The sequence below is a fragment of the Candida dubliniensis genome, chromosome 4 (assembly GCF_000026945.1).
Source record: "Candida dubliniensis CD36 chromosome 4, complete sequence".
Taxonomy (NCBI): Eukaryota; Fungi; Ascomycota; class Pichiomycetes; order Serinales; family Debaryomycetaceae; genus Candida; species Candida dubliniensis.
In genome coordinates this window covers 607,855-619,352 of record NC_012863.1, presented here as the reverse complement: position 1 = coordinate 619,352, position 11,498 = coordinate 607,855, and the positions used below count along the sequence as shown (strand labels likewise).

Here is an 11,498-nt window from a genome sequence, read left to right as displayed (position 1 = left end):
TTGGTAGCAATTGATGTGGGAAAAGAAGTGGTGAGTTGTAGAAGTCTTTTCAACGATGAAATTCTCAGGAAACCAGAAACAAAATCTCCAAAAAAAAGGTATTACGTAAACTTGTGTTGGCCCAACCACATAGACTGTCTTTTTTTTTTTCTTCCCCCCTGCTACTACGCCCCCCCGTCTCTCGTATTTCTACTACTCTCTTAGATGACCAATACGTAGTTTAATCAAAGTGCTCAATTCTAGCATCGAGATTTGATTTATAGCTTCTACTTTGATAAGGGTTAATTGAGTAATATATATCCCCAACACTTCTAGTTACCTACAAAATTAAATAAAGCCGTCGTCCAAAAATAGACCGTATCACGTGACTAATACAGAAATGGTTTACAAAATCTTCATCAACTTTCTTCCTAGGTGATACTAACTTAATACTAATTAACTGTATGACAAAATAACTCCAAAAAAAAAAAGCAACCAAAACAACATATTTCTATCATCAAAATGTAATTTTGGCATTGCTTTGTAAAACAAACTTTTCTACATTTGGGAAATTGCAGATCAATCTTTTCATCGAAAAACTTCTATCACCAACCAACAGTAGATCATCGATATAAACACCACGGACCCTATCTAACATGAAGTTTGACTTTTTCAACACATCATTGACTATAACAGCAACAGTATTGAATTGAAGATCTAAGTTTACAGGGTCATTCTCAAGTTTATCAAAATAAAAGTAAGCATTTTGAACTAAAGAAAATGGAGTTTTACCATAAAGGTCTATGGCATCACAGATAAAATCTTGAATATATTGAACCCCATCAAAAAACATAAATATGATTTTCCCAGTAAAATTGGGCACTTCGGAAAGATATGAACTCAAGGATGGTAAATCGTGTAAATACGTTATTCTAGCAGGTTTTGCAACAGCTACTTTAGATTGAATTTGACTCTTAGTTCCATTGGATACAACAATGACATCATAGTCAGTAGCAGGTACACATGTAAATTTTTGAATCATTTTGGAGAAAAGCTAAATTTATAATGGTTTATGGCAGGGAAAAAGAACCAAACTAAAAAATGAATTTAATTGGATTGATAAGAAATTGACATCAATTTATAAGGCATTTTGAGGATAATGAAGTTCCCCACAAACAGAGATCTCTCCGTCGCCAAAAAAAACTTATATAAATGGTACTAGTATCCCCTCTGGTTTGTTTGGGTGTCAAAACTCCACATTTCAAATGTGTTTGTTAAGGCAAAAATCGAATTAAGAACGCCGAATCCAGAAAAGAGAGAGTTGCAAAACCGAAAAAATATGATGCCATTCTCTCTCGTTTCCACGTCGGAGTTTTATGTCCATTACAAATTCTCCACCTCTTCAAAACAGGAATGCCTTTTACCACCAAATAAACTGGGGAAACAGGGAACGAAAATTGGGGTAATACAGTATAACCACAGAAGAGAAAAGTTTGAAAGCAAAAAAAAAAAAAGACCACCAAATAACCAAAACTATGCCAAATTGTATTAGTTGAAGTACTGTAGATGGTTAATCCCCGTTGTATATGGAGAAAGCTATCCATTACAACCTAGCAGGTATTATAGCCAGAGAAAAAGTGGGGAGGAAAAAACACATAAAACACACGTTTATTATAACTCAGGAGCGTCATTATCTATATCTTCTGTTTCATTGATGCTCAGACTATCTGCCTCCACAGCATTAGAATCCTCAGTCGTTATATCAGCAGCCTCTGTTTGGGTATCCTCATTTTCCACATTATTTACATCTATATTCTGGTCTTCTTCAGCATCGGCAACATTTCCAGAACTATGTCTCTCATTACTCTTTTTATTTACTTGTTCTTCTTCAGGTAACACTGAGTTAGTTGGAGTACTCGAGTTACCTTCTTCCAAATCTTCATTATAGGATGGTGGTTTGACAGGAGGAACCAAACTGGCCAATGTGATTCTTTCATCGTGCGAGTTGACCTCTGAGTATGCATTGTAACTGAATTTATCCTGCTCTAAAGCACGAGGTGATGCAGCACGATCATCTTCGTCTCCATTAATAGCCCAAAAATCTGGTGGAAAATCATTTTCTCTTTCACTCAAATCGTCATCGTCTATCTCTGATCTTTCTAGCAAAATATCAGAATTATATTTATTATAAACAGGAGGAGCGGGCCCATTTCCTTCTAGCGGTGCATAACCCCAATGCTTAACATTCCCTTCAATAAATACAAATCCCATTTGTCCCAAATTAACATGTACAGAACAAACGTTGTTGGCTCCTATAGTAGGGAAAAGTTGCCCCTTGTTGGCAATTTTGAAATTCTTGACATGCCCACCCAATTTGGATTCACTTATTTTCTTACCATTACGTGTGAAAAATACAGTACCTGAACGGGTTCGATAACCAACCCCAATTACATCACCTTCGACCAATCTGGGGAATGGTGGGTCACTAATGAATGGGAACGGTTGATTGTGTCTTCGATAGCCATTCGAATCGTAGCAAACAGAATGTGGATGTCTTCCGGGTAACCTAAACCATGGGTATGGCTTGATACTTAAACCAATAGATATGACGGTTTCATCGGGGTTAGGCAACGAGTATATTTTAGATTCGAAATAATACACCTCGTTTTTCATTGGAATAGGTAAATTAGTTTGAGTGGAACATTCAAAGCTCTGGAAGAAATTCAACTCACACTTATTAAGAATCATCAAATCGTTATTTGTCAAAACCGCATCTTTTTGAAACTCAAATGCCGTGATACCTTTTTCCTGTATCGACAATTCCTGGCTCAAGGTTAAATCACCAACCAAGTACGGACTGTTGGTTAGAAACTCCTTGGATTGAAAATATAGTTCTTGTTCATCAGAATTTAACTCCAAGTAAGCTTGATTTTCTTCTTCCCTGTCAATTTCGTCCTGGGATAACTGACGTGATCGTCTTACAATCCAAAAAATTACTAGTGATAATAGTATAACCACTATTAACGAAGCAAATGTTATAAAAGATATAATTAAAAAGTTGGCTAAATCGTCGTCTGAAGTTTGTGGTCCGTCTGAATGTCTAAAGGGTGGCTTAATAACTGGTTGTTGGTCATCGAGTCCCCCATTGTATTGTGTAAGAATTGTTGGATGGGCCACAGTGAATGGTACAACAAATAACGCTGATAGAAACATATTTGGATATGAGTTATGACGCTTTGCTTATTAATCTAAAATTTATGGAATAGTGAGAAAGAAAGAAAGAAATTAATAATAATACTAAGGGTATCTGGTATTGGTAGTGATGATATTTGGGATAAGTGATAAGAAGTTCCATTTTTTTGTTCTAATTTAATTGAAATTAATTCTTCTCGTTTTTCTTTTTTTGCCTTCTTAGTTGAATAGCATTTTGTGTGTTGGTCGTGGATGGATGGTGAATAGATGGGGGGTGTCTCGGCTGGAAGTCACACTGATGAGTGTTCTTTTTTTTTTTTGCGCCACCAAGTACTTGAAATCTGTTGTTGCAGCCTTTGAAGCTTATGTAAGGAAGACAGCTTTTTTATTCCTGTTCTACCCCTCCGCCACCACTCACCATAGTAATTTATACTAAAATATTGGCATTGATGGTTTTACTGGTAGTCTTAGATAAGAAAAACTCAACACACAATAACGGTGACTTCTTTCAATAAAAATTCGTGCCAAAATGTTCATTCTACTTTTATATTACCTAGGCCGTAGTACTCTCATGAATTTGTTAAATGTCTTCACCCCTGTAATTTCATTGGTATCTATATATATTGAATTAACTTCCGTCAGCAAGTAACTACTGCTAGGTTTGAATATTAATAATGACACTGGCAGTATAGATTATTTCTGGTAATGATGGTACTGAGTTATTGAATTTACTGTAAAACCTACCTACAGTAAGTATTTAAGCCAAAATTTGTGCAAAAAAAAACTTCAAATACCCTTTACAGTCCTATTTAAATCAATTTTCTAATAGGAATATGAACATTTATGCCTACTCTCGATATTTGATGTGATCAAACAAAACTGAACAGAACCTCAAAGGACGTACAGAATGCGTGGCTAATAATGAATACAGCATTCCCTCACATATCACAAGCTTGCCTCTATTCAAATCTACACAAATTCATTTGAAGAATGTTTGCTTCACATAATCCAATCTAAATTATGCAGCTTTATGTCATAAAATTAGTCTGCCAATGATTTTACCTGAAAGAGTAAACACAGATTGAAAAGCTGCATTAGAAAATACTAACGATAACGCGAATCAAGAGTTTGGCGCAGTACTTTTCTGAAAAACCAGGATTCAAGATAAACTACCGTCACCGTCTTAATGGTATGTGTACTAAAAGTGTAAAGAACGATGCGTCCACACACTAAGCTATTTATCAATTCTTTTCTTCGTGTTTTTCTCTTTATTGTTATTGTTTGCATATTGTTGACAATAGTCTAAAACTAACAATAACAGTACTAAAAAAAGAATTGAAAAAACCGTCCTAAAAACATACTTATTGTTGGAAACTATAACTTAACCCTTTGATGTTTTAGAAATCTATTACTGTATCAGACCAGTGACGACAACAGCAACAACAACAACAAAACAACTTACTAAGCCATTGATTAGCCTGGAGATATGGATCAAGGGGATAGGAAAACCTTGAGGGACAAAATACTGTTCAGGAAATTAAACGAGAAAATATTTTCTATTTTTTTCTTTGGACCGAAATAATTTCCTGATTTGTCTTTTATGACCAGCAGAGATTGGAGCAAATATCATTATCAATCAAACAAAAACTAAAAAAGAAAATATTCGTATTAACACAACTCAACAGGGCCACTTATCCAGCCTCCGTTGTAAAGTGGTCCAATATTTAATAATTATCTGGCATCTGCAAATTGGCAACCCACAAATCATTAACACGATACAGCTTATCAACTCTCCCAAATAATTACACATAAATACAATTCATGAATGTTGATCCAGCCATCTTTTTTTTTAATTGTTTTTCTTCTTGATCACCGTCAGCAAATGATTCAATCCCCAAGAAGAATAACTGAGTATGTGACCACCACGAGTTTTTTTTTTTTTTTTGCTTTTGTCTTTGTATTTCTTGGTTCTATTTATTATTATTGTTCCTATTGTTCGATAGAGTGTTCAATACCGGTCCGTTTTTTATTTGTATTGTTTCTAAATATAAACTGATTTTGGTATAACACAAAGTATTTTAACTGTTTCTGTAGTAATATTCAGTTGTTAATTAATTAACTCTTTTTAATATACACACACACTCTCTCTCAATAATGTAAAAATATTGTGTAATATTTTATTTATTTATTTTGTTTTGTTTTTAGAAACAAAATCTCTACTTGCAATGCCTCGCTTCAACAATGTACCCACATACATAAAACACGCCCAAACATTCTCCCCCCTTTCAAATCAGATAAAGTTCTTTCCAAATGACTACCACCAACAAATTAAAAAAAAAAAAGTATATATATACTAGCTAGATTCATTTTTCATTTTTCAAGTTTCTTGATCTTGCTTCTTTCTTTCTTCTTTATTGATTTCATTCTACATTATCAACCAAATCAAGTTTTAATTTTTACATATACTTTTTTCTGCCTATCAGTTGTAGACTTTAGTTGCAAAAAAAAAAAAAAAAATCCAAAAAAACAACACACATCATAGATCAATAATGAAATTCACTACACTCGCTACTATAGCAACTACATTATTATTTGCTGCTAATACAAATGCCGACACATGTAACCCATTGAAATCAAGCAATTGTTCTCCAAATCCTGCTTTGGGATCATCATTTTTGGAAAAATTTGACAATGACTTGGGCCCTCATTTCGAAAGTTTAAAAAAACAAGGTACTATTGACACTGGCTCTAATGGTTTATCCTTGACTATGAAAAAAAGATTTGATAATCCTTCCTTTAAATCGAATTTCTACATTATGTTTGGTCGTGTCGAAGTTGTTTTAAAAGGTGCAGAAGGTAAAGGTATAGTGTCGTCTTTTTACTTGCAATCAGACGATTTAGACGAAATAGATATTGAAATGTTTGGTGGTGACCCATATCAATGGCAATCGAATTATTTTATCAAAGGTAATACTGCTACTTACGATCGTGGTGGGTATCATGATATTGCCAACCCATTGAAAGACTATCACACTTATGTAATTGATTGGACTCAAGATGCAGTTACTTGGTCGGTTGACGGTAATGTTATCAGAACCATTCCAAAAGATAATGCACAAGGTTTCCCACAATCACCAATGGCCATTTATGCTGGTATCTGGGCTGGTGGCGATCCTTCTAATCAACCAGGTACCATTGACTGGGCTGGTGGAATCACTGATTACTCACAAGCTCCATTTACTATGGGTATTAAGTCTGTTTTGGTTGCTGATTATTCGTCAGGTAAGCAATACAGTTATTCTGATCAATCAGGTTCTTGGAAATCCATCAAAGCCGATGGTGGTGAAGTTAACGGAAGATACGACCAAGCACAAGACGATATTAAGAAATTAGAAAATGGACAATCTGTGGACTCTAACGATAGCTCATCGAGTTCATCGAGTTCCTCAGATTCATCAAGCACATCCTCATCATCTAGCACATCATCATCCGCTTCTTCATCCAGCTCATCTTCATCCTCATACTCATCCTCATCCTCATCCACCACCTCCACCTCCAGCTCTTCTTCAAGTGAAAAGTCTAATTCTGTTCCAAGTGCTTCTGTGATTGTATTCATTAATACTGAAGGAGGTGATAAGACTACCATTACCAGTTCTTCCGGAGTTTCTGTTCCTGCATCTGCAACTGTTTCTACTGCAGCTGGTACTACTAGTGGATCTTCAAACTCAGCTCCAGCAACAACAGCTTCAAGTACTGCCTCCACTGTATTTATTTCAACTGGCGGAGCTGCTCCATCTTCCTCTGCTTCAGAAACACCCTCTGTTCTGACCACTGAAAATAATGGGGCAGTTAGTGTTGCTAGAACTACCTCTCTTTTCGGGTTTATTGCATTGATTGGTTTCTTATTTGTTTAATTGAAGAAAACTATCACGCATTGGTTAAATATATATTTGGGTAAATTTTCATTTTTCATTTTTCAGTTTTTAGTTTAGTTTTTAGTTTGATCTTCTTTGCACATAGAATAGTTTTAATTTGAGTTTCGTGTTCGCTTTTATTTTATTTTTAATGGCTAACTTCTGTAATTGTTTCTGAGAGCTTTATATCATCATCATCGATCTGTCTATATGTACTTTAGTTTTGCTGTGAATTTGTAAATATTCTGCATACAACTACAACCAATCAATTCACAGTGAAAAATAATTTGACCAGACAGTGAGAATTTTAAGAGAAAAAAAATGCAAGAAACCAAAAGTCTAATAGAGATTTCAATCACTTATACAACAACAAATAATACAAAGATGTTGGTATGTAAATATTATGGACTGCCATGAACCAAGAGGATTTCGTGTGATTTATAGAAAGGAACTGGATATAACTGAAGGAATGCTAGTTTTTTTTCAGGATAACTTCACATCCTCTTTTATTTGTTCCAAAGAGTACTAACATTTATTTATCTATAGACAGTCCTCGGTCGTTTACTTGAAAGAAACTCAATTTACGTTGCTACTATCTTTGGTGGTGCCTTTGCCTTCCAAGGATTTTTTGATGTTGCTGTGAACAAATGGTGGGATGAACACAACAAAGCTAAGTTATGGAAAAATGTCAAAGGGAAATTCCTTGAAGCCGATGAAGAAGATGACGAATAAACAAATGGTTATTTAAAAATAATATATTCATAAAATAAAAAGCTCATTGAAAGGTGGAATGACTCAGAAACTAGTATGATATACTTTGAATGGGAAAATATAGGGAATTCATTGCTTTCCACAGTGTTTTAATTTACATATTCAGGCTTACACCCCTCCTTTTTTTTTTTATTCATAAACAATTTACAATATACAAAAAAGACATATAACTGCAATTAAATGCTAATAACCAGCTTTGGTTTAGCTTGTAGATAAAGATAGCATTCTTGTTCTATACCTTTAACATTTTTTTTTTTTTTTATTTTCATTTTTTACTTTACAACACTAAATATAGTCAGTTGTTGATTTCAAAAGCTTGTTTTCGCTTGACATCTCAACTCTCACACAGTAGAAAATTTTATTGCTCATCACCATCCTAATACAAACAGTGTATCTCATTCCTCCATCAACACATTACTTTGGAATATGGCGGTAATTAATCAACCAAATAGTCAGATTAGACTTACAAATGTTTCCTTAGTTCGAATGAAAAAGGGGAAGAAAAGATTTGAGATTGCATGTTATCAAAATAAAGTTCAAGATTGGAGACTGAAAGTGGAGAAAGATATTGATGAAGTGTTACAGATCCCACAAGTTTTCATAAATGTTTCCAAAGGTCAAGTTGCCAATAACGATGATTTACAGAAATGTTTTGGCACCACGAATCAAGATGAGATTATAGCTGAAATTTTAAACAAAGGAGAAATTCAATTGAATGAAAAGGAAAGAAATGCAAATTTACAACAAAAGCAAAATGAATTTTTAAATATAATTTCCACAAAATGTATAAATCCAAGATCTAAAAAGAGATATCCTCCAAGTATGATTGAAAAGGCATTGAATGAAGTCAAGTTTCATTTGAATCCTACCAAACAAACTAAAATTCAAGCATTAGATGCCATCAAATTATTAGTTGAAAAACAAATCATACCCATTGCCAGAGCTCAAATGAAAGTGAGAATCACATTATCCAAAAAGGCATACTTGAAATCTTTTCAAGATGAAATAAAACCTGTTATTGATCAAATTGTGGAGGAAGATAACAATGGAAAACAATTTGAGATTGTTGGTATTATAGATCCTATAAATTATAGAGTCTTGGTCACATTAATTGAAAATACAGATGGAAGCAACAAAGTTGCCAAGGGGGAAGGGTCTATAGAAGTATTAGATATGTCTGCCATAAAGGAACAAAGTTAAGCTAGACAAGTGTATAGAAGCTTTTTTTTTTTTTGAATAGATGCTTATCGTAGTTATGTTCCAAAACAATTCATACATACATAGAGTGAAAAATGCAATCACTCAATTTGCACACTGAAATTAAAAGAAAAACGAGAAGAAGCAAAAGAAGAAAAATTTTTTTTTTTTTCTCAACCATCTTAAATCCTTCTTAGCCAACTTAATATCAATAAAGAACATGTCTATTGTATTACCATCAGGAACTACTGACGGATTCAAAGCCGTCTCGAAATACTCTGCGCCAGTGCGTCGTCCAATTGAACCAGTTGGTCGTTACTTCTTAGCTCACGCTTCAAGAACTTTGCGTGGACACACTTGGTCAGAATTTGAAAAATTGGAGGCTGAAAAGAACGTTAAACAAATTGAAGTCAATGAAGATGAAGATTTGGGTGATGAAGAACAAAGTGAAGAGTTATTAGAACACGATCCAAGAGAATGGAAGACTGCCAATTTATATGCTGTTTTAGGTTTATCTCATTTGAGAAGTAAAGCAACTGAAGATCAAATCAGAAGAGCTCATAGAAAACAAGTTTTGAAACATCATCCAGATAAGAAATCCGCTAGTGGTGGATTAGAAAACGATGGATTTTTCAAAATCATTCAAAAAGCTTTTGAAGTTATGTTAGACCCAGTTAAAAGAAGACAATACGATTCTATTGATGTTGAAAATGATCCAAAACCACCTGCTCCAAAATCCAAATACGACTTCTTTGAAGCTTGGGGTCCAGTATTTGAAAGTGAAGCAAGATTTTCTACTAAACAACCAGTTCCATTATTGGGCAACTTAGAAAGCACCAAAGAAGAAGTCGATGCTTTCTACAGCTTTTGGGGAAGATTCGATTCTTGGAAGACTTTTGAATTCAAAGATGAAGATGTCCCAGATGACACTGCCAACAGAGATCACAAACGTTATATTGAACGTAAGAATATTGCTAATAGAAAGAAATTGAAGCAAGAAGACAACAAGAGAATTATTGAATTGGTCGAAAGAGCTCATGCTGAAGATCCAAGAATTAAATTGTTTAAAGAAAAAGCCAAAAAGGAAAAGGCAGCTAAGAAATGGGAAAAAGAATCCGGATCAAGAAAAGCCGCTGAAGAAGCTGCTGCTAAAAAGGCTGCCGAAGAAGCTGCTGCTAAGAAAGCTGCCGAAGAAGCTGCTGCTTTGAAAGCCAACTCTAAAAAAGCCAAAGAAGCTGCTAAAGCTGCTAAAAAGAAAAACAAAAGAAACATCAGAGCTGCTGTTAAAGAAAATGATTACTTTGGTGACGCAGCTAAGTCTGCCGACATTGATGCCGATGTTGATTTGTTAATTGAAAAATTCGACGATGTTAAATTAGGTGAAGTTGCCAATAAAGTTAAAGACGCTGATGCTGCTTCAGTGAAATCTACTTTTGCTGAAGTAGCAAAGGAATTGGTTGGTGCAGGCTCCTTAGATGCTTCCTATTTGAAATATTTTAATTAGATTTTTTTTATAGGAAAATAATATATATAGAATGTAAACTATCAAAACAATTATACAGAAACTGAAACTAAACCAATCAACCAACCAACCAACCAAACAAACTCAATAAACAAAAACAAATGAAGGTTTAAGAAGACAAGCCATTATATAAACATCATTACATTAATTTTCTTCCTTCCAATCTACTCTTCATCGTCTTCGTCCGGTATTTCTATTTTTTGTCTCAATGGTAACCCTTTCATATGATAATGTTGCTTTCTCATTTCTTCAAACCTTCTATGCTTCTCTTCTGCTGTCAATTCCTTTTCTCCAGAATCATCTTCTTCATCCTGTTCTTTCTCCTGGTGATTGGTATCTTTAATCACTCGACTACCATGGAGAGAACCCAGAGTTTCATGAGGTAATTTGTCAAATTCTCCTTCCCCTAATTCAAAAGCAGGAATATCGTCCACTTCACCATTTCCATTACCTTCGTTGTCGTCATCCTCCCTATAATACTCTCCTTCAGGGTTAAAACCTCCTTCGTATGGTGTTTTAGGTTCATCAATTTTCATAGTAGCACTCTTCTCTTGTTCATTTTTGTACAAATTTATTTCATCCCATTTCAAATGTTCAGGTAGTTCTGCTGAATGTAACCCTTGTTCCTTTTTCTTCTCAGCAATCTTTGCTCTGATTTCATCACCTTTAGAACTTTCTGATGCCAATTGGGCATTCAACCTAGTGTTCTTAATCACTTCTTTACGATCTAACTTATCAGGGAATTGTGTCTCCTCAACATAACCTTCTGGCTTATTACGTAATATTCCTTTTGGACTAGTATCAGACATATTTATAATTAATAGTTTGTCTATTGTATACCAAAAAAAGAAAAACTTGTATACTAAATAAAAGGAACAAACAAAGTAAAAAAAGTTCGGTAAATCTCTGTGTGTGTGTGTGTG

At 34.4% G+C, this 11,498-nt stretch overlaps 7 protein-coding genes across 7 annotated transcripts; 4 read left to right on the top strand and 3 right to left on the bottom strand. All coding sequences in view use genetic code 12, as the record gives it.

Annotated features, from left to right (window-relative positions):
• Positions 1 to 496: 496 nt before the first annotated feature.
• CD36_42800 (conserved hypothetical protein) lies at positions 497 to 1,021 on the bottom strand (the record flags this gene model as incomplete). Its single annotated transcript, XM_002419897.1, has 1 exon — positions 497 to 1,021. The coding sequence occupies one exon, from the start codon at positions 1,019 to 1,021 to the stop codon at positions 497 to 499; it is 525 nt and encodes a 174-aa protein (XP_002419942.1).
• Positions 1,022 to 1,650: 629 nt separating this feature from the next.
• On the bottom strand, positions 1,651 to 3,192 carry CD36_42780 (conserved hypothetical protein; the record flags this gene model as incomplete). Its single annotated transcript, XM_002419896.1, has 1 exon — positions 1,651 to 3,192. The coding sequence occupies one exon, from the start codon at positions 3,190 to 3,192 to the stop codon at positions 1,651 to 1,653; it is 1,542 nt and encodes a 513-aa protein (XP_002419941.1).
• Positions 3,193 to 5,720: 2,528 nt separating this feature from the next.
• On the top strand, positions 5,721 to 7,085 carry CD36_42770 (cell-wall-associated glycosidase, putative; the record flags this gene model as incomplete). Its single annotated transcript, XM_002419895.1, has 1 exon — positions 5,721 to 7,085. The coding sequence occupies one exon, from the start codon at positions 5,721 to 5,723 to the stop codon at positions 7,083 to 7,085; it is 1,365 nt and encodes a 454-aa protein (XP_002419940.1).
• A 384-nt stretch (positions 7,086 to 7,469) lies between these two features.
• Positions 7,470 to 7,817, top strand: CD36_42760 (subunit of the ubiquinol-cytochrome c reductase complex, putative; the record flags this gene model as incomplete). Its single annotated transcript, XM_002419894.1, has 2 exons — positions 7,470 to 7,475; positions 7,632 to 7,817. The coding sequence occupies 2 exons, from the start codon at positions 7,470 to 7,472 to the stop codon at positions 7,815 to 7,817; spliced, it is 192 nt and encodes a 63-aa protein (XP_002419939.1).
• Positions 7,818 to 8,282: 465 nt separating this feature from the next.
• On the top strand, positions 8,283 to 9,056 carry CD36_42750 (60S ribosome maturation factor, putative; the record flags this gene model as incomplete). Its single annotated transcript, XM_002419893.1, has 1 exon — positions 8,283 to 9,056. The coding sequence occupies one exon, from the start codon at positions 8,283 to 8,285 to the stop codon at positions 9,054 to 9,056; it is 774 nt and encodes a 257-aa protein (XP_002419938.1).
• Positions 9,057 to 9,273: 217 nt separating this feature from the next.
• CD36_42740 (ribosome-associated chaperone, putative) lies at positions 9,274 to 10,557 on the top strand (the record flags this gene model as incomplete). The annotated part of the gene is made up of 1 exon (XM_002419892.1): positions 9,274 to 10,557. One exon carries the CDS (start codon positions 9,274 to 9,276, stop codon positions 10,555 to 10,557), a length of 1,284 nt encoding a protein of 427 aa, XP_002419937.1.
• A 182-nt stretch (positions 10,558 to 10,739) lies between these two features.
• On the bottom strand, positions 10,740 to 11,384 carry CD36_42730 (protein phosphatase regulatory subunit, putative; the record flags this gene model as incomplete). The annotated part of the gene is made up of 1 exon (XM_002419891.1): positions 10,740 to 11,384. The coding sequence occupies one exon, from the start codon at positions 11,382 to 11,384 to the stop codon at positions 10,740 to 10,742; it is 645 nt and encodes a 214-aa protein (XP_002419936.1).
• Positions 11,385 to 11,498: the final 114 nt, after the last annotated feature.